Source organism: Thamnophis sirtalis, unplaced genomic scaffold (genome assembly GCF_051295495.1).
Source record: "Thamnophis sirtalis isolate CommonGarterSnake01/CBP01778 unplaced genomic scaffold, rThaSir2_p1.2 scaffold_3, whole genome shotgun sequence".
Classification (NCBI taxonomy): Eukaryota; Metazoa; Chordata; class Lepidosauria; order Squamata; family Natricidae; genus Thamnophis; species Thamnophis sirtalis.
Genome location: NW_028261383.1, coordinates 134070645 through 134093637, shown reverse-complemented (window position 1 = coordinate 134093637; position 22993 = coordinate 134070645). Strand labels below are relative to the sequence as shown.

Here is a 22993-nt window from a genome sequence, read left to right as displayed (position 1 = left end):
GGGGGAAATATCTCAGACCAAAAATCTGTAGAGATTCTGAGTCATCCAAGCCATGGTTGAAAAGGAAAAAACAAACAAACAAGGAAGTCCAGTCGCCTCCTGAAAAAAGCTTCTTTGCGACCAGAAGCCACTAGGCCAGTGTTTCCCAACCTTGGCCACTTGAAGATGTCTCTGAGAGTTGAAGTCTGAGACATCTTCAAGTGGCCAAGGTTGGGAAACACTGCACTAGGCGGAGCCAGCGAATGGGAATGGGAAAGAAAAAGGAAAGAGAGGGGAAGGCTGCGTCTTCTTCGGGGCGGACCTTTTCTACCCGGAACCTTGTTGCTTCTCCTGCGCTGCCGGGCGGGAAACGGTGACGCGGCAGTATTGGCGGCGCACGAGCAGCGGGGAGGGCGAGTAAGGGGCGGAGCTGCCGGAGCCGGGGCAGGACGAGGGTCGGAACGGCGGCAAGGATATGGCGGAGACCATTGTAAGTTCGGCTCGTCCGAGGGGGATGAAGCCGGGGAGGGGGAAGGAGGGGGGTCTCCCTCTTCTCTCATCCCCCCGGAGGGGTTTCCCCCCCTCCGGTCTTTTGTCATTGTAAAGCGGGCGTTGGGTGTCTCCCCACTTGGCTTCCCCAGCGTCTGCCCGGCTGGGGGCTGACAGCTCTGCCTTGGGAAGATGGGAGGCACCAGCCCGCGGTGGGGTTTATTTTCCTGTCCCGTCTTCTCCCTTGCCAGGGTTGTGGAAGAGCAAGGGGGACCTCCCTGAACGAGGGGAGCGCGGGTCTGTTACAACTGAAGATGGGGGTCCCCCTCCCCACCTTCATTGAGTGTTGAGATATGGGCTTCTTTCCAGAGGGGGGAGAACTCAGCACATCAGGCTTTCAAGCCAGTTTCGTTATATATATGACTGACTTAACATTTTGGGCTCTTTCTCCTTAGGGCAGGATATATGCAGAGTTCGAAAATTGAAAGCTGAGATTTCGTTACAAACGCATGATAATAATAATATAATTCTTTATTGTCAGTGCATAACATATGTACAATGAGATTGGTTGAGCTCCCTGATACATAGAATAAGAATCTATCTCTAAATATTTTTTTCTCTTGAAATACTGGACTACTTTTCCTATAATCCCAAGATGATGTGTTCATAGGAGTTGTAGTCTAATACATTTAGAAGGCAACAGAAACTTGGAAAAGCTGACAAAAGTTTCTGTAACTTCCCCCCCCCCCTTTAAAACTAATTATTTTGGATCTAGGTTCAATATTAACATTACTTGCAATAAATTTAGATAGCTACATCCATAGGATATATGACTTCCTGCCCACATTCCCTTAATTATTGTATTGCTTTCCATGCTAGACAGCATGAATCATGTGTATCCCAGTGGATCACTTGTTTGGGGTTTTTGACAGTAAGAAACTCCTCAGTAAGTGAAGCTTTGGCTATGCTAGAATTACTTTAATACTTGCTTTATATTAACAGCATTTAAGAAGTATCTTCAATGTTTTCCTTATCTGAATTGGCAAAGATGAAAAACCCGTCCCTGTCCTTTATGATCAGTGAAAAGGTTTAGTTAAGGCGTACTGAAGAGAAAGCAGGTCCTACCATGGTTAAAAGTATATTGCATTGCCATCTTTCCTTTCTATCAGATTTTATTATAATAAAGAAATAGATAGAAAAATATGTTATGTATAGCAAGACTAATCCAAATTTTAAAATTCTCTTTTGGCAGCTAAGTTTGTATAATATTTCATAAAATTGGACAGCACAAGTTTTAATAAAGTTAGGTCAATTTGCCTTGTTTTATATTAATAGATTGTTGATCTCTTTGGTCTTAGTACTGGCTACATTGTATTTGGGTTGATTTCTTTTTTACCAAAGTTTATACTAAATTTTCAATTGTCATTATTAATTTTAATAATAAAATTTATTTTAAACTGCCAATAACCATGGTATGTATAATTACATGAACATGTAATGGATTATTGTACATTTCAAAGTATAACTATGGGAGATTATATAATTTTGAAATAAATACTATTTGCTATTTTTCTCCAAATTTTAAGAAAAACCGTAATTTAACTGCTTACTATAGTTCCAAAATATCAAAATATTACCAGTTGGTAAATATCTGCTTATCCACATCTGGAAATTGCAGTCTATCAGCTTTTCTTTAAAGTGTTTTTTTAATTATACACCAATCTTTTAAATGTTCCTATTTTTAAAAATACAGTTTCCTCTTGAAATTTGTACCCAATAGAAAGTAAGTGTGTACATGTGTATGCACATACATTATCTAGTTTTAAAAAGATTTTAAGATTTGGACATTGTTCAATGAGATAATGAATGGTTTGGCATGGGCCTAGGATTAGTCATTTAGCTGTGTCTCCAGGTGGAATCCTAGCTGGAAGTATGGAATCAGCACGTTGAGGCAAAGGAGTTGAGCTCAATACAAGAGCATCTTTACCTTTTAAAGACAGAATTGCTTCACCATGGTGCTGTGCTGCAGTGTAGTCAGATCCAATTCATATTCAAACTGAAATTATCTATGCTTATTGTAATAGAATTATCAAGAAAGCCATATAGAATTGCTTCTTTGAATTAATACATTTTTCTAGAACCACGTGTTGGAAAGCTATCATATTAAAAAGTATTTCAAACATTTTATAGGCATGTGTGAATTTCCACCATGTTTAATTCTTTCATTGAAGTGAAGTGAGTCCCAATTAATCTGTAAAATCTGCCCTTAAACTGCATCATCTTTCAAGTATAGATTTGAACTCTGAGCAGTGGCCTAATGTAGGATATAGGGTTGTGCACATTAATGCAGCTTGTGTATGTTTTTAAATTCTGTAAGAAGATATAATATAGTCAGTGGTTGGTTGCAGGCAGTACGCCCCAGTATGGGTGTACCGGATCCTGCCCGGAGCACCGGATACAGTTCCGGTATGGTGCTCTGGAGTGCCCACCCACCCGCCCGTGCTCCTTACCTATGTTTTAAGCTTTTGGCGCTTCCGTGCACACGCATGGTGCGTATAGCGCCTGTGCAACGCTCCGCCGAGCAGCTGGAGCATTGTGGAAGTTTGTGGAAGCATCATTTGATGCTACAATGCATGTGCACTTCACACACATGTGCATACACACGTGCATGTGGGTAACTCCAGGGCCATTCCAACCGTACTGGTTGGAACGGAATCCGGAACCCACCACTGAATATAGTATTTAGTGCTAAATGTTGCCAAAAACAAGTTGGTCTCTTATCAAAGGTAAGCTTGACTTCCTCAGTAAATAGACATTATTCTTCCTGTGTATCCCACAGAATTGGTGTGACTTTTCATTTTAATGAAGATGGATGGCAATTTTCCTTTAAAATGAAGCATGCATGCAATTAATGATGCAATGTGGTGTAATATTCTTTTACCAGTCTAAAAAGCTCATGAAATTTCTTTATAGATCTGAATTAAAGCTCTGCAATTTGTAACTTAAAAACTTAAAATTCATTCAATGTTTTTCTAATATTATTTATCACTAGCTGAAGTAATGAAATTAATAGTTAAGTGCAATCCTATTGTACAGCTATTAATTTTATTACTTTGGCTAACTATATTTTTGACAAACAAATTTTTATATGTTAAAAATAACATTCATGAAATGTTACATCTCTTACATATTCTAGAGTCAGATTTCTATATATGCTCTCTTTACTTTTGCCTTAATCATGAAAATTTGATGGACATTATTAAGTTATTTTTGTTTAGCTTTTTCCTAAATCTGTAAAATTCCTTATAGATAATCCGTGTCCAGTCACCAGAAGGAGTGAAACGTATTACTGCAACAAAACGAGAAACTGCTGCAACATTTCTGAAAAAGGTATTCTGGTTTTGGCATATTTTTTGGGCTACCCTAAGATAGTAATACAAGTTCATCTCACATTGGTTGAATAAGCCAGTCCAAGCATCTATACTGTTTAGTTTTTGCCCAGAAACTTTTGGTGATGCATTTTCACTTTGAATTTTCACTGAAGCTTTATCTGGATTCAAAGAGAGCAAAGACATTCCAGAATCTCTATTGACACTGCCTTTATAAGGCCAAATCAGGCTTACCAAATATCTCTCTGAATAACTTCATCAGATAAAATTTCAAAACAATAAGTTGGAGAGGGGTCACATTATGGTGTCTACATCTGAATGCAGTGTTAAATTGTAGTATGAATGTCTAGAGAATATAGTGTTGGCTCTATTTTGAACTTGCCCTGACATGTTGCAATGAATTTCTGTTGAAGGATTGTTTTAAACTGTTTGATGAGAAAAGATCTGGTGTGATGAATTACAGCATCTGCCAGTCAGATGTTGCAGAGCAAAAAAGTTGGTCTCCATGTTGAGAGACCATTAGGATTAATGCAGGTAAGGTGAATAGAATGAGAAACAATTATTGCATTCAGAATTGCCATATTAGTTTATTCCTTTAACATTCTATAAGTGTTATGTAGAATGCCCATCTGCACTTATAAGCATATGTAGTAGGAATAGGATTATATTACATTCTGCAGAATTTAATTCCTAATTCTGAGAAATGTACAGATAGGCCTATATATTGTAATTATTGTAATTATGACTACTTGTGTAGTGAGAGCCAGTGTCATATAACTGGTTAAGGTACTGGATTAGGTGCAGTGAGACTTTGGTTCTAATCCTCCCTTAGGCACAGAAGCTAGTTGGGTATCTGTAGGCCAGTTACACAGTCAGAGCTGAAAATAGGCTCTCTGAAAATGGCTGAAGGACATACCCCTTGTCATATCATACACTGATGGTTTCACCATATTAAATCAGCAAGCAGGGTGAAAATAAGCAGATTTTGCAACCAAAATGAATAAATACTAAAAAGAAAAACATTGACAGCTTATTTAAGAATGTAAGTAACCAATACAGCATACATCATAATTTTTGATTGAAAAAGTAATTGTATTTTTAAACATACATAACTTTTAAGCACTACTTTCAAAGTAATGCCCATGTTCATTTTAATAAAATAAATAGTTTAAAATCATGGTGTAGTTATAACTTAAAATTGAAATACGAGTAGTCCTTGTATGGTCGGACCCATAATTTAGCCCAACATTTTTGTTGCTAAGCAAGACATTTGTTAAGTGAATTTTTTCCCATTTTACGACCTTTCTTGCCACAGATTTTAAGTGAATCAATTTATATTGTAAATTAGCAACATGATTGTTAACTGAATCTGACTCTCCCTTTTGCTTATCAGAAGTTCGCAAAAGGTGATCACATGACCCAGGACACTGTAACTGTCATAAATATGAACCAGTTGCCAAACATTTGAATTTTGATTATCTTACCATGGCGATGCTGCAACGGTTTTTAATGTGAAAAATGGTCGTAATAATAATGGTCCATGTTGTAATTTCGAACAGTCATTAAATGCTGTAAGTTGAAGGCTACCTGTACAGCTGTACTAGTAAGGTTCCTCCTGATTCTACACTAAACATCAGAAGCAATAGGAAAACCATGAAGCTTTTTGCTGACCCCTGAGAATCTGAAAATGTATACAGTGAGGAAGAGCCCATATTTTTCTGATGTAGAAAAGGCACTTCCCCTAACCCATGATGTTGGTTCCTGAGCTCCATGTTCTGTTCAAAGAGTTCATCCCTGTTGTGTGTGGATAGGATTGTGGCAAGCATAAATTTTGCTCAGGCTGACCATGCTGTCTAGGAGTTGTTGAATCCTAAAATAGAAGGAATACATTTAGGCAAAAGAGCCAGCTGAGTTTCTGCAGAGAACAAATTTCAAAAGTATATTGATAGCCATATTTCAATTTAATGCCACTTATTTGGATGTCCAACTTACAAATACCCGGCTAGCTCTAATGAGATTTTATACTGTGTGTATTTGGATATATTGTGAAGCAGTGAATGTTCTTACTAATTTACTTCTGTATTAAACTAGAGAGAGAGAAAATGTTGAAAGGTGTGACATTTGTTTACCCCCTTTTTCTACCAGTTTCAACTGGTGATTTGATTAATCTGGTTGAAGCAATATGTTTTCCTCCACAAATGGATTAAATATAGTTAATCATTAACATTAGCAATCAGGCTTTGTTTCTAAAATCCTTCCTTATAGAGCCTTAATTTAAATGTGAACAAATAATTCAGATGTACTGGGGATTCTTTGAATAGCTGTTATAATGTAAATATGATAAATTATGTTCACACTTTTGTAAGATTTACAGTCAGAATAATACGCTTTTTATCTTGATTTCTACCAATAAATTAATTTGTTTGTATAGGTTGCAAAAGAATTTGGCTTCAGAAATAATGGATTTTCTGTGTACATCAATAGAAACAGGACTGGTGAGATCACATCCTCTCCCAATAAATCCCTCAACTTACTGAAGATCAAGTAAGTATTCAGTAAAATATTGGGGCTACACTTGGACTAGAGTTGATTGCCGTTACGTTTTGACAAGTCAAGAGACTGTATTGTGATATCTTTATATGTGTATCTGTTAAATATTTTCCAGGTTCTATTTCTTTTATGTATTGTTATGCAATCCAGCTGAAACAGTTTTGATATTGCATTATATGTATCCAGTCAAAATACTAACAAACAGGAAAATAAAAACTCATCATCACAGAGCTGCCCAATCATCAAACAAGTAAACACCATCAATCCCTAAATGCCCATTGTTTTGCAAAAGTCTGTTAGGGAGAGTACCAGATATACTTCCAAGGGCAAAGTGTTCTGGGATTTGGAGGCCACAAAAAGCCTTTCTTTTTACCCTATGACTCTTTGTATTCTCATAAGGGTGGAACCTTGAACATCCTCCTGTGAATTCAGGAACTAGCAAATTCTGCCTGGAGGAAATGGTTTCTAAAGTATCCTGGAACAAACCCATATAGAGTTTTGTAGATTAAAAGCAGCATTTTAATTGGTTTCAGAAACCTATTAGCAATCTATATTGCAGAGAATATAATTACACTGTCATTTTGGCTGCTGCACTATCAACTTCTGAATTATCATCAAAGGCAGCCTCCTTAGAGCACATGTAAACCCAAAGAGCATGAATTACTCTCACCAGGGTTTCCAGGTCTGAGTAGGGTTGTAACTGGCTGATCAGCCCCTGCTGGGCAATATCTCCCAGTTGTAGTGTCCATCTGTTGCTCCAGCAAAAGCAGGAAGTCCACAAATACCCAGAAGCTGCAGACAACCCTGTGCAAAGACAATAATGAGGCCATCTTGGTATTTCTCAATAACTAGTAAGTACATATCACTAGGATTTAGGGTTATTTTTAGCCACCCAGACCCTCACAACCTCTTGGCTTTAAGTTAGAAAGTGATACACAATTGAGTTACTATCAATGAATTGGTGTTATTTCTTCCCAAACTGATCAGTGACCTCTCCCAAAATGTGATCCAATAATATATGTAGGCAGACCCAGCCTTAGCAAATGGACATAGAAACTTACTGCAGATGTTAAAAAATAATGCAAAAAGAACCAAGCTTTGGAACACCTATACTGGAGCAACCAATAGGCTTGACTGCTCCTTCTCTTCCACTGCTAATTGGACCTGGACAGTAAATAAGAGGAGAGCTGCTGCAAAGTAAGCCTCCTGTCGAGGGCCTAGCAAACTGCTATGGTTGATGATTTCAGAAGCCATTGAGAGGTCCAAACGGATCAAGAGAGGCACACTCCAACTTTCTAGGTCCCAATGAAAGTCTTCACCAGAGCAATTAGCACCAGTACTCTCCCACATCTAAGTCTGAAACTTGACTGACGACTCAATTCTGAAGGGATGATCTTTAATAATATTCTCCAGAAAGGAGCATTTGGAGGCTGAGCAGTGGTTTTCCACCATGCTGGATCAAGATATAGCTTCTTTAGGAAGACACATACCACTTTAGCAGTATCTTCACTTTCCTTTAAAGAAACACCTTTGAATCTTGTTGCGCATGCCTTACCCTCTCTGTCTGACGGAACCAGGAGGGAGAGGGCTCCTTCTCAAAAGTCCTATTTATTTCCATTGGTGCAGCTGTGACATATTCAATTGGTTTGCCATCTTGCTAAAGTGTGAAGTACCCAGACATGTGGTGGATTACTTGAGATTTGTTTGTTTTACAACTAGAGAGAGTAACCCCATATACAACAGGTTGGACTCCAAAACAAAATTATCATCTTTTCAGGATACTTGCATATGTATTTCACATAACACAAATAAGTCAGCTTGGTTAGATGGATGAATTGTTTCTCAGAAAGTAAATTGTTCTTTAATAGTTTGAAGTGTTTGAATGTTTCAAGCACTATATTGGTAGAAAAGAATTTTAAACTCAAATAGGTTATGCAGGCATTCACAGGGCATCTGTCTGTCCGTCTATCAAATTTATATAGCCACCCATCTCTCAAAGGATGACTATTTGCTTTACCGCTTGGCTGATTCATTATACGCTTCAGGGTAGTGGTGGGTTCCTACTGGTTCAGACTGGTTCAGTCAAGTGGTTTGGCGGCCTGGGTCACTGGAACCAGCAGTGCCTCAGGCCTGCCACGTCCCCGAATTGATTCCTTGGTTGGCACTGCCAGCGCCACCATCTTGTTTTTCAATTCTGCGCATGTGCATAACAATTTTAATTGTTTAATGCGCATGACGCACGTGCACAAAGCATGCACAAGAGCGAACCAGCAGTAGTGCCGACCGGAATCCACCCCAGTTTCAGGGTAAAGAAAGGACAATCATAATTGTTCTTGCTTTTCACTTTAAATATCATATTCTGTTGTCATTTTTATAACTAGGGAGCAGTCTATTTAATTATGCTTTCTTTTGGAATAATGTTGCTTTTCACAAACTGGTATACTATGATCGTAAAATGTATCTGCATAGTCTTTGTAGGGTCTATTCCTCATTTCAGCAAGAGCATGGATCCCATTTAGCATCCTCATTTTCTCCACTATGATAGGGGAGGGAAAAGACTAGCCGCAGTCACATCATTTCTATAGTCAGAAACTTCAAAAGGCTTTGGTGGGTCTTTATCATAAATACGTATGCGGCATGTATTTTATTATAAAGACCTATAGAATCTATCTGAGGTAAATGCAGCTAGTCTTTGAGTTACAGCCCTTTGTTCAACCACTATTTAAAGTGGCAATGCACTGAACGGAGTTGTTTACAGCTGGTCCTCAGAATTCTGGCTATGGTCATAGCAACAAAATTTGAGCATTTGGCAACCAGCTTGCACCTATGACTGGCTTCAGCATCCCGCAGTCACATGTTTGCCATTTGACAACTTCCCTGCAGGCCTTTCACAAGGAAAGTCAAGTCCCCCCCCCCCCCCCAGTGTTTTTAGCTCGCACACACCATGTCTTTCTTTCCCCCTTTGTTTACATGCACCCAACAGCCCCTGCCTCTGTCTCCCAGTATTCACATGGATGCACCCCATGTGAGTACTGGGAGACACATGTAGGCAGAAAAAGGCAGAAATCTGAACCTGTTTAGAACTTGTTCTTTCCTTGGTCTATTCTTATCTTGAATAGGATGGGGAGGTGGTAGTCCTTTTGCTACTATTATAAAAAAATGCCTCTTTGGGAAATGACATCTCAGAAAAATGCAGCTTCAAAAGAGCTATCATTATTTGTCATGAGATAAAAAGAAATGATGTAAAAACTGGAAAGTTCTTAAATTGCAATCCTCTGTGCATTTATCTCACAATAACTTCAATTGATTCAGGGAAACTTACTTGCAAGTAAATAATCATAAGATCATTCTAGTGTAGGCTCAGTACACTTTGGGTTTAGATCCAGTTTTCTTTTGATCTACATTCTGATCACAGGAAAGTTAGTTGCAAGGATGGAGAGATTGTTTACTTGATTATGTCTGTAGCTTCCTGAAAAGCTGTTTCATAAAGTTGAGGCACCATCCAGAATAGTTCGGAAGATGGTGCAGATAGCTTGGAAGAAGAAAGGAGAGTTCAGAGAAGATTGTCTCAATTTTTTTGGAGAAAGCTTCGGCTTAATCTTACTCCTGTCTGTAAATGGGAAAAGATGGTGTAATGAAATCTATAATCTGTACAATTGCCAATCCTGTAGAGTGTCCACCTAAAATCCCCCTAAGTATTTCCAAATTAAAATAGTTTGATTCAGTTGAATATCATTCTGAAATTGATAAGTCTGTAACAGTTCTACCATTTTTGTTTTTTTGTTTTTTTGTTTTTGCAGACATGGAGATATGCTATTTCTTTTTCCATCAAGCACACCTGGCTCTTCCTCTGAGAACATGGATACCTCAATTTCTCAAGGAACACGTCCACTAGGTGTTCCCCAGGTGGTAGAAGATGAAATTGATCAATACCTAATAAAACAGGACGGGAAAATTTATAGAAGCAGAGACCAGCAATTGTAAATATCATTGTGTTTTCTTATTTCCACAAAATTCCTCACAGTTTGCTGTTTATTTCCTGTTTTCCTTCTCTGTTCCCCATTCTCAAAGGTAACTAAAGTAATCCCATGTCAATTCATGTTGAAGCACTTTCCCACAATTTGGTAGTAATTTAGTTCTCTGAGATGGGTTGATAATAGCCAAAAATGCTACGTGTTTCAGCACTGCTTATGTGGAACAACTCAAAAATGGATTCTTTCTTTAGAAATCTTGGAAAATTGATGCATTGATCTTCAGAACAGGCCATGGGGGGAAAATGGTACTGGCTTTTGTAGGAAAGTCATACTATTTTGATAGAAGTTTTGTCTTTGTATGGTAATCAATACATGGCTATGTGTTCAGTAAAGATCCACTCTGAAATTCTCATAGAAAGTAACTTCAGACAGATTTGTAATCCTATTCTTTAAAAATAAAATACATTACTGTTGTTCACAAAAAACACTGACAGCCATTGAAAAGGTCTGATCTATATTAATTGTTAGACTTACCTGACCTTCAAATCATTTAGAGCTTTGTAGAATGAAGTGCATCTTAGTAATCATTTGTTAAAAGCACATAATGAAATAATATTGTAGCTTAGTACTTGAGTAATCCATTTGTTTCCATCTAAAATCTTGGAGTGCCACAATTCGCCCTATGTCCTTACATCTGTACTGTAGATGTAATAATAGTAGACATGAATTTGCTTGGTTTTATCTTCTAAATCTTTTACACCTGTAAAACTTCAGAACTTCAGAAATGGTGCATGCTTTAGTATTTCTCACATATATTGAGAAGCTCAGAATTGCTTTCAATAATCATTTTGTTCCTAGCTGGAATCTTTAAAGAGACACGAAATATATTATTCTCACAGGGTACACTGAGAACATTGCAGTAGTTGGTGTCTGTCTGAAGAAATGGCATTGTGACCACCAGAAGGCTACTTGTGGTGTATAGCTATACATTTTAGAGTAGACCTCTATTAATAGTAACTATTATAAGTATCTGATTTAAACTTCTATAATGTGTTATTTCTTCTAAGGTTAGATAGGTCTACACTGGCCCTTTATGTAGCTTTCCATGTATTGGAATGATTGCTTCAGTGAAGATCAAAAACCTTTGAATAGTGAAGTATTGTTGGCAGTTGTGTGGTTTTAAAAAAAAGTGGTCATGAAAGCATCATAGGCAAAAAAAATCTCTTTTGTTGAATGTATGCCTTTATATATATATATAAAGTGAAAGTTACTAAGAACATACTTAACTTTTATGAAGAAAATGCCAACGGCAGGGAAAGAAAGTTGTTCTGAAAGACCTGCTGTTAAAATAAATATTGAATAAATGGAAGATTTTTAAAATATTGAATAATAATCTATTGCCTCCTTAAATAGATGGAAATGGAAGATGGTGCTCTGGATCTTTTCTGCAACAGTATCTATCTGTCTATTCCATTTTTAACAAAAATAGCATTGTATCTTATCAGTACTCTCCATAATTACATTTGTCTTCGATGTTTTAATGATTGACGAATGATGAAATATTTGTGTTTTAAAAGAAATAAAACCTTTGAAACATAATTACATTTGTGAAATTAGGGAATATTTTCAGTGTAGTTGGCAATCAGCACAGTAATTCTTAGCTAAAGTGTGCTTAACCCTTTGTTAATCTGTGATGAGTATGGGCAGTCCTTGCTTAATGATTATTCATTCAGCAACTGTTTGAAGTTATGACAGTGCTGAATGAATGGTATTTACAATAGGTTCTTGACATTACAACCATTGAAATGCTCCGATGGTCACATGATCAAAATTCAGATACTTGACAGACTGTTCACATTGAGGACCATAAGGTGTGCTTCAACTTCACTTACTCACCTGTCTCCTCTCCATCTCTGTCCTTTTGGCCATCATGCATTCTGCTTCCCTCTCCATTCATATTGCCCTGCATTCAGCTGCCCCTCTCTACCACCTCCAGCTGATCTTTGCTGCCTTCTGTTGACGAGGTATGCCTGGCCTGGCCCTCTGCAAGTCATCCTCACACAGAGGGCTGTATGAGACCCTCTGAAGACCTTATCAGGAGCAAGCAGAAGCAGAAGAAGATGGTGAAGATCAGCTGGGATAGCAGGGGTGACCATAAGGGCAGACATGGTGGGTAAATAGGCAGGGCAAGAGAAACATGAGGTCTTCATCTAAGGACCGCTGGGTCCTGCCCTAACAACTGCAACATGGAACTGCTATTGTTAATCGGTGTAGTCATATCATGTTGTGCTTAATGACTGCTTTGCTTAGCAATGGAAATTTCAGGCCGTTGGGCTCATATTAATTTATGAATCTGTATTAAGTATTAATCTGTAAAGCTTTACAAAATAGAGTGCTTTTCTGTTTTTGCCAGTAAATTTAGCTGCTAATGTTCTCTTTACACAGATGTCGGCATGGTCCATTGGGCAAATGTGTACACTGTGTACCTTTAGAGGTAAGCAGATAAGTGAAAGCTATTATAGTAATACTTTACAAGGTAAAAGTTTTCTTGATGTATAAAGTTGCTTTAATGCCATCAATAGAGAGGATGTTGTTGAAACTTTAATGTATCCTAGCTGTGCTGATAATGGTTAAAGAAGTAAAATTGGACCCTTGGATATACCTGTCAAATCAGAACTTTGATTTATCTGTTTTTTGACTTCTGGCTTTTTGCAGTAGTGGTTTTAACAGGATATACTAGTTCATGTTACAAGTTTCAAGAAAGCATATGCAGTTGGTATTTTCCGCTTATATGGGAAGTGGATTCTTTCCTTTTTAAAAGCTACAACTGGAGGGGAGAGGGATATGCTTATATCATGTACTGTTTTTACTAATGACTTATATAATAACATTTTAATCATTTTTAGTTGTGCACACATTCTTCAGTTAGCTAGGTAACCTCTGCTAGAATTCTCTAGCTTTGTTTTTAGCTCTGTAAGCTTATAAAAACAAGAATATTACTTCCATGAGATAGGTTGTGTTTCTAAAGCTATTTTGTACAAGAGTAAAATATTTTAACGTGCAGGGGAGGGAGAGGAAGGGGCTCCTCTATTACTGTCAGAATAGTAACTGCTGTGGAAAAAGAGCATAATATTGCCTAATTATTTCCACATTGAATGCCAGCAGAATATTCAGACTAAAAGATCCATTTGTACGGTGATCAATGTATTATCAAGCAGGTGTCTGACCTGGTTTTCCTTTGTGTATGTGGTCTTGGCAGCCTTTTGATGAAGATTATTTAAACCATCTGGAACCTCCTGTGAAGCATATGTCATTCCATGCCTATATCAGGAAACTGACTGGAGGTGCAGACAAGTAAGAAACTTTGTACCTACTGCAGGGGAGTAGAAAGATTACAAAATGGCAAAATCTGAAAAAGTAGAAAACAATAGGGCAAAAACAAATTGGCTTCAATACCCTGCTTCCCCCAAAATAAGACCTCCCTGGATAATAAGCCCAATCAGGCGTTTGAGTGCATGCGCTAAAATATGTCCTCCCCCCAAATACGCCCTCCCCTAAAATATTTTAAAGCATGCATAGCTGGTCCCCGCCATTTCCTGGGGGGGGGACATGCCCCACGCACCCCACATACACTTGCCATCCACACAGAATGGTCACGCAGGGACCACTCCCACAAACCCTAGCTACTGTGCCCCTTCGCTTACTGGCAGCTGCAAAAAGAACAGCAGGCTCAGCGACACTAGGGCTGGCAAGAGTGTGCCAGAAACCGAGACAGAACTTCTGGATCAGCTGATCCACAGGCCAAGGTTAAGCGGGCTCCTGCACCTCAAAAATAATAAGATGTCCCTGAAAATAAGGCCAAGCGCTTACTTCAGGGGTCAAAAGAAAATAAGATCCTGTCTTATTTTTGGGGAAACACGGTAGTAACAATCATTTTTAAATAAGTTTATTATAATGGGGGGAGATGAATTTTATTTTTTCCCCTTGGTTGTTGAGCTTAAACTGACCTATAAATTGGTGCAGCAAAGACATTCTTGAAGCAGAGGTCAGAATTAAAAAAAAAACTGTCCTAGAAGCACAATATTTCCATTAATCTTTCATGTACATTTCTTCTTATGGTGATTTCTCATAAAACATATTCCATGCATAGAAGTAGCAAATGTTAAAATATCTTTATTTTTATTATGCTGTTATATTTATTATGCTATCTTCAACTGATGTTTCTCATGTTTACAGTTTCTATGTTGATCACACTGTGTTAGCAGTTATGAGTTTTGTAAATGAGAGAAGAGGCAGGTTGGTATCTACATTGAACTGTCGTCCCCCCCCCCCCCGCCCAGTTTACAGGATTAGGGAGTTATATGCAGACTGCATATAGTTTTAGAGTCTGGTGGTAACTTCTGGCAGGATGTCTGCTATATGTTTATTGGTTGTTATTGTTGTTGTTTAGATATTAAGCATGTTTCTTCTTTTGTTTAGGGGGAAGTTTGTTGCTCTTGAAAACATTAGCTGCAAGATTAAATCTGGATGTGAGGGGCATCCTCCATGGCCAGAAGGAATCTGTACCAAGTGCCAGCCAAGTGCTATCACACTCAACAGGCAGGTAAGATGAATATTGGAAGCTAGCTTTTCAAGGCAGTAGAGAAAGCTCTTGCCTATGATGCTTGTTTCAGGAAGGAATAGCCAGAAGAGTTTGAAGAGTGTTTTGACAGCTGCTTGGTGACCAACTCATATAGGAAGATAAAGCAATATATTTACGTGATAGATTCCTTATAAATGGAGGAAAATTTGCAATATATATGAGAAATCACAGCAATTTTAAATTCCAACTCTGTTATTCTGTTAAATGAGTGACCCCCACCATATATTTCAATTACATTTTGATTCTGAGCAGCTATGTCTATAAAAGGGGTAGTATAAAAAGATACCACAAAATTCGGTTCCACCACAAAATCGCGGAGGACAAAATCGCGCTCGATGAAAGCGCGCATTTGACGTCATCACAGCGCGACGAAAACATCGCGCTGTGATCGAAAAATGAAAAAATAAAGCGAAAACCTTACCCTAACCCCCCCAAACCTAACCCTAAACCTAACCCTAAATCTAACCCTAAACCTAACCGTTAACGTAACGCTAAACCTAACGCTAACCCTTAACCTAACGCTAAACGTAACCCTAACGCTCTAAACCTAAACCTAACCTTAAACCTAAACTTAACCCTTACCTTTATGTGAATCGGCTTGCTTTAATTTTAATTTTATTTAAATTTTTAATTTTTTTTGGCGCGCTGTGATGACGTCACATGCGCGCTTTCGTCGAGCGCGATTTTGTCCTCCGCGGTTTTGACGGGTCATGCAAAATTCTAAGCCACCAAGATCAACAAAAAAGAAAACCTGTAAGCTGGGATCATTCTACAAGAATAAAGTACTAGGAACTGCCTAGGGTTGTGACTGAAAGGAGAACAGTGACACGTTGTTTTTTAATTGTTATATCAAAGTGCCCATAGACCATAATTGGGGTTCCATAGAGAAAGTTAGAATTGGATGTCTGGAAATTTACTCCAGCTACTTGTATAAATTAAAGTTGCATTATGACAATTCACTATGCAAGGAATCCTTTTGAAACTCTGGTATTCAAAAGTTGTGATCTCGCTCCAGTTGAATAAGGATTGCTGCAGGATAAAGGATTGTTACAACCACATCTTGTTCTTGTTGGGTCTCAATGATGTCTCTTTGTATTAAATAAATGTTTTATTACAACAGTGAATTTTGCAGGCCATTCAAGGTGTATGTCAGTCATTATGCCATGTTGTATAAAGCAATAACTCAAAATACAAAATGTGTCTATGGATCCAAAAATATTGGAAAAAGTGAAGATCTATGAATGTGTAAAAAATAATTGGCCACCTTCAGATATCACAGTAAACTAAATTCTTTAATATTGTTGAACTATGGCTCACAAATTTGTAAGTAATATCTTTGAGAATCGTATAGTTGAAGCCAGACTGCTAAAAAGAAGTAAAAAGAGAAAATCTGGATATTTATATGTGAAGCATGCAGAATATAAAGATATCTTCTGAGAATCCAAACTGAGGTTTCTGCAATTCGTGAACCTCCCTAGCTAACATAGCATAAAAGAAGAGAAAGAAGCTGAAGCTTTTTTCTTCATGGATAGAGCTGTCATTGTTCAGCTACTTCTATTAGCGGAAGCAGCCAAGTGGGCATGATCGAACAGGATGCTTTTCCTAAAAAGAATGTTGGTTTTCTGTAACTCCAAATGAAGCAACCTGAGTTAAAAGGCTAATATCTACAGTTTTGTGACTCTATTAAACTCTACTGATTCTGATAAGGGGAAATGTTTGATTATGGCTTTATGTTTCTTTTTTCAAATGGCAGAAATATAGACATGTGGATAATATCATGTTTGAGAACCATACAATTGCAGATCGTTTCTTGGACTTCTGGAGAAAAACAGGAAACCAACATTTTGGATATCTATATGGGAGGTACACAGAACATAAAGACATTCCTCTGGGTATTCGAGCTGAGGTTTCTGCCATCTATGAACCTCCACAGGTATCAAATCCTACTCTAAAAACCCCTGACTTGTTCCATTTGGAAGAATGCATGGGAAACAACATTTCTCTTGTATTTTCTGATAATTGAAGTAGAAAAATTCATTGACGTATTTTGGGGAGAAGGATTTTGCTACGAGCAGTCTTGCTTTCAAAAGAAACAAACTTGATTTCAGCCTGAACGTTTGTACGCTTATGCAAAATTAAATCTCTTTAGATGTGTTTATATTAAACAAAGGTTTGTAGGCTCTCTGTTAACGTACACTTTGTAAATAATTGCTTTCCTATAATCTGGAAACAAAAAGTCTCTGCATGCTTCCTTCTGTTTCTGCTGAAAATATTTCTGCTGCACAATTTTATATGGTTGAGGAAGACAGGTTGCCAAGTATGCATTGATCTGTAACAGATAATGATTTATATTGCAAGCATGGATATTTTTAATCTAACACCATGCTGAGCTGAAAACCTGAACGATAGGTTAAAGAGCTTTAGGTACATCAAACTGAGTCAGCAACAGGTATCTATGTCTTTTTATAAATTAGAATTGCCCCCCCCCCACATTGGCAAGTCGGCCAGTATCAGTTGTTGAGCAAGTTATACAACAATGGCAGAGTCTGATGTTGCTACTTTGATATATTCATCAACAATGTTTCTATTGCTATTGTTGATAAAGTACTTTGAGTGTTGTCCTAACCCAAGTGTTGTCCGAGTATGCACATACATGCAGAAGCCCTTAAAACAGCGTTGGTAAGGGGACAGTATGTTGGCATTTTGAGTAGAAGGATCAGGGTATTTGGCTGTTTTGTAAAGACCACCTCTCAAAGGTTCATACAGCCCAACCAATTGGTAAACTTAGGGTGCCTTGGATTTTTTTTTCCATAACTGCATGATCATATTAAGTCACCAGATGGCACTGTTCACTGAGTGCTGAAAGGTGATTCAGATGGAGCAATATCTGTAGTTATAACTGTAGAGTTTATTATAATGGTTAACAATCGTGTTAAACAGGAAAAGTTAATGTAGACTTCTGCCCAAACTAGGTTTCCACATTCGAATCATGATCTGGAACCAAACCAATTACTTACCATTCCCATCAGTTACAATTCTTTTTGAATTCTGGAATGTAGGCAGAGACTCAAAGGGAATTTGCTGATAGGCATAAGATATATGCAAAAGTCAAATTAAAAAGAGAACTAAGTTACATTTCTCTGCCATCCATCTCACCAAATGACTTTACATGAACTAGGGTAAGTGGGGGGGAAAATGTGGCTTATCTGCCATACGTTGGATTTTACAACAAATCCATATCCCTGTGTCAGTAGCCCTACTTCCTGAAAGACCAAATAGAATTGGAAAGGTATATACTGGAGGTATTTTTGAGAATAGAAGTGTTTTCCTTTCCTATTCCTTTTTTTTAAAAAAGGAGACAATAAAGTATTACTGTGGTCATTTCTTTTATTCTCCATCTTCTAAAATGAAATCAAGTTCCATGACCTTGCCTAATGTAAGGGCTTCTTTCCTCTAAGAAATAGGTTATGGGTTTTGCAAAAAGCAAAAGTAAGGTCTAATAAAGTGGGCTTTTCTTTGAGAAGAAGCTAAGTAATGCTTATAAGATTACATAAGAAAAGAGAAATGTAACTTAACTTTTTGTTGACTTTTGGATATATCTTATGCATATATTCTCTTTGAGTTTCTTCCTATGTACAGAATTCTAGAAGTGTTATAAAAGATGCTTATAGTTAGGAAGGAACTACCACATTTTTTGGAGTATAAGACGCACCAGATTTTAAGACACACTAAGCTTTTGAAGAGGCAAATTAAAAAAAAAGTTTTTGCACTCTGCAGACCTCCCAAAAATGGCCCGTTTTTCACAAAAACAGACCTATTTTTCCCCCCAAAAAGGCATGAATAGCCTTTAGGGGGCTTGCAGAGTGCTCCTGGTGGGGTGGGGGGGGGCAAAAACGAGCAGAAAACGGGCCTGTTTTTAGTTTAAAAAAGGGCATGGATAGCCTTTAGGAAGCTTATAGAGTGCTCCTGGAGGCTGGGGGGGGGGTAAAATTGAGCAAAAAAACGGGCTGTTTCGGGAAGCAAGACTGCTGTATTCGGTGTATAAGACGCACCCAGATTTTCAGTCTCTTTTTTGAGGAAAAAAGGTTTGTGTTATACTCTGAAAAATATGGTAAATATTTTAAAGGGAGAAGAGAAATTAAAAAGGGACATGGACAGGGAAATAGAGAGGGACATGGAACTCTGGAATCTTTAAGTTGATTTGCATTCAGCATATTTTTTGTATCACTCTGGTTAGCCCACTTGGAAAGAAGCACAGTGGAGGAATTCTCTGTTGATGCTTCATCTGCTGTCTCATAAGTCATGGTTATCCATCTTTCTATGGAGTGATTCCACTTCATTCTTACAGACAGTGTCTTAATGCTTACGTCAATTCTTAAGATTAAGGTAGGATAAGAAGCAATGGATAGAGACTAATCAAGGAGAGAATCAACCTATTCCCGTCAGAACAATTACTCAGTGGAACTTCAGAAGTTCTGGACGTTCCATCACCAGAGGTTTTTAAGCATTTGTCTGAAATACTATAGGGTCTTCTGCTTGAGCGAGGTTTTGGACTAGAAGACCTCCAAGGTTCCTTCCAACTCTGTTACTCTTATTCTGATTCTTAAAAGTAAAGTCTGATTTTATCAGGAAAGCATACATGTTCTAAACATTATGTAAGTACAGATCTGCTAAATTCATAAGTAAAACTTCTGTAAATGGGACAAAGTAGCGTGTCTGTTTTCATTCTTCTGATACTTCCTCATTGTGGATGATGTTATTTTCCCTTTCAAATGCTAAATGGCTACCTGTTAAAAATTAGTTCTCTAATGCCATTTGATTTTTTTTCTTTTAGATTGGTACACAAAATAGTCTAGAGCTCCTGGAAGACCCAAAAGCAGAGGTTGTGGATGAGATTGCTGCAAAACTTGGCCTAAGAAAGGTATAGAAATACATTGGAGTCAAAATGCTGAAGGAAATTTCTTTATACAAGGGAAGAAAACCTTACTAAGTACCAAATCATTTTGTCAATATGCAATTTATACAAACCATATTGCAATGTAATTGTATTGCAATTGTGTATTTTAAAGAAAAGAAATATTTTATAATAAGATATCTGACAAACAAAAAAATCCCTATCTGCCTAATGGAGGAAAAAAGGGAGAAATCCAAAAAAGAAAAAAGGAATAACAAGTCTGCATTAAATAAATAAATAATTTATTAAATAAATAAATAAAACTACCCCATTATACTAAAATATAAAAGAAAAACGTTTTTAAAAGTTACGTACTGTTAAAATTATATAATCATCATTATATTTCAATTTTAAACTATATTAATATGTTTAATTTTGACTTGCATTTTGATTACCTTTATCTAAAGACTGCCAGTCATTCTTTTTAATTGTGGCACATCTGCTTTCAGATCAATAATTTTTTTTCTTATATAGGTGGAGGTAATTTATATTGTTAATCCCTGTTCCAGAGAAATAAAATAGATTTTATTTCCTGGAGTTTGAGAATTTTTAATCCAGGGACAACAAATGACATGACAAAATATTAAGTTGGATTTATGCAAACTTCTTTATACATGGAATTTTCCTTTTTGGCTGTAAGTTTGTTTTCTCATATTTGCTAACCTTTTGGGCTGGTAAATATGTTTGGAATTTTGAGAGTGCTGACAATTTTTTCACAAAATGCCATGAGGGGCTACGTCAAAAAACAATATTTTCACAGAAAACAAATCAGCGTGATTATAAGAAAGTAACAATTGGACAAGAACCCAAAGGTGAGACAAGTGGGAATGAGCTAAAATCGAAAAGTTTTTTTTTTATCACATAGCATTATTTATATATTTGGATTGAATGACATTCCAGTTGATCAGACTTTTAGCAGTTTACAATTTCTTCTTTCAGTAATTAGAATTAAAATAGTGGTATATAAGGTAATAATGAAGTAAAATATAATTCTAATAAACACCCATGAGCTCAGCACTCATCAAACTTTCACTTTGGATCAGCCACACTTCTATTCCACTCACAGAAACTGTGCAGAAGAACCCTATTTTTTACCATTCCCTCAAGCACTAATAGGGATGGACTGTCCTTACCTGTAGGGCGGGGTCCCCAAACCCCGTTCCGTGGACTGGCATCAGGCCATGGCATGCCAGAAACCGGTCCACACAAACGAGCGAAGCCCCATCCGTGGGATGCAGGCAGCATGTGAAACCACGCCCCCTCCGGTCCGTGGAAAGATTTCTCTCCATGGAACCAGTCCCTGGTACCCAAAAGATTGGGGGCTACTGCTCTAGGGATAATGTGCTGTAGAAGAGGAGGCCATAACACAGGGCGCCCTTGACAATATTTTCTCAAATGTGGGACCCATAACGTGCCTTCTCTCACAGATCTTACCTGTTGGTCAGATTCCATAAGCAGGCAGTCATGAAAGATGTACAGCTCCTAAGCTCCTAGACCTGAATGAAAAGATTTAATCTTGCTTTTTAGATTAATTAATATAAAAATTGAATATTGAGAAAAGTTCTGTGAACAACTGTTGGTTTTGCTGTCTAAATCATAGAAGACTAAATACCTTTTTTTTTTTGCAAGGAGTCTGAAAAGTAGGAACCCTGTAGAAGTCATCAGATCTATTCATAAGGGAGCCTAAAACTGCAGGTCTTACCAGCCGGCACTATAAAATGTATTCAAATTAATTCTGCAATGCTAGATAAATATTTTTTTTCCCCAGACAGCTGTGAAGAATATTTTCCCCAAGGAATTTATATAACGGAGGCCATATTGTACTAACTAGGATGGGCAACATTTTTAAATAAAACAATAAAACAATAAATAAATAAATAAATAAATAAATAAATAAATAAATAAATAAATAAATAAATAAATAAATGTATATGTATTGTGTTTTAAGGTTGGCTGGATATTCACAGATCTGGTTTCAGAGGACACACGGAAGGGGACTGTTCGCTACAGCCGAAACAAAGTAAGAATTTTTTCCTCTTTATTTTGCTTCTGGTTTTACAGCAAATATTGTATCATCTAGATGCACAATTCATGAGGAACAGGAGTTCAAAAGAAATCCTGTGATGGATATGCAGGATTTTTATACAGAAGAAATATGTAGCACATTTTAATACTATATCTCACAACATATTTCCCTTTCCCTTCAATAAAAAAGCTAAAGTCTCATTTGAATTGGGCTTTGTTCTTGGCAATCTGTACAGCTCCATGTAGTTTTCCTGGCCAAAAAAAATATGGAAATGGTTTACCTTTTTACAAGGTGGCTTTTTTTAAACTTTTGGTCTATAGCCCTAGATCTCTCCCATCAAAGCACTAACAAAGGCCTGAAGCCACTTAGCTTCTGAACACGGACAAGGTGAGCTGAATCCTGTCACCTGCTGAGACTTTTTTAAAACAAAACTTCCCTAGCAGTCATCTTGCCTGTAGTGGTTTTTTTAAAAAGATTTTTTGCTGTGAAACTATATCACCTAAAAGTAAGCTGAATATCTAATAACTGAATGTTTCCCACATTTATTCCAGTTCTTTTTATGCTAATCAGTTTTCAATTTTTTCCTCCTAATTCCAACCCTTTTAGTGTTGAATCTTCTATAATATTTTAATAAATATCTTAGCTGGACATTATTTTGCAAACAAAACTGAAACAGGAAAGTTTAACTATTTCTATTGCTCTTTTTCTACCTTGATGAAATTGAAATATATAGACTAAGTCTAAAGCTGATAGCATCGTACCACTGAGATACTACCGAATACCGGTGAGATCAAAACTTAATGCAGGGTTGTTGTTGTTTTTTTGTATAGAGGTATATCGGTCCCTTAGAAAGTCAGGCAGTATGAAAACCTTAAGCCCATATTTTTCATTGTTTTGTAAAAAATTGTTAGGTCATTTAAATATGCATGCTGGTAAAGACATGTTGAAATGTCAACTGATAAAAGATAAATGTTTAAAATTGGTCTTAAA

The 22993-nt window shown here is 37.2% G+C and overlaps 1 protein-coding gene across 1 annotated transcript in view; it reads left to right on the top strand.

The window, feature by feature from the left end:
* The first annotated feature begins 339 nt into the window (after positions 1 to 339).
* NPLOC4 (NPL4 homolog, ubiquitin recognition factor) overlaps positions 340 to 22993 on the top strand; it is a 49966-nt gene continuing 27312 nt past the window's right edge. The window contains exons 1-10 of the mRNA XM_087710174.1: positions 340 to 469; positions 3778 to 3858; positions 6289 to 6401; positions 10208 to 10387; positions 12827 to 12875; positions 13641 to 13735; positions 14861 to 14984; positions 16777 to 16956; positions 19858 to 19944; positions 21926 to 21997. Of these exons, the coding sequence (XP_087566300.1) occupies positions 455 to 469; positions 3778 to 3858; positions 6289 to 6401; positions 10208 to 10387; positions 12827 to 12875; positions 13641 to 13735; positions 14861 to 14984; positions 16777 to 16956; positions 19858 to 19944; positions 21926 to 21997 (996 nt within the window). The 5' untranslated portion in view covers positions 340 to 454. The remainder of the gene's footprint in view (positions 470 to 3777; positions 3859 to 6288; positions 6402 to 10207; positions 10388 to 12826; positions 12876 to 13640; positions 13736 to 14860; positions 14985 to 16776; positions 16957 to 19857; positions 19945 to 21925; positions 21998 to 22993) is intronic.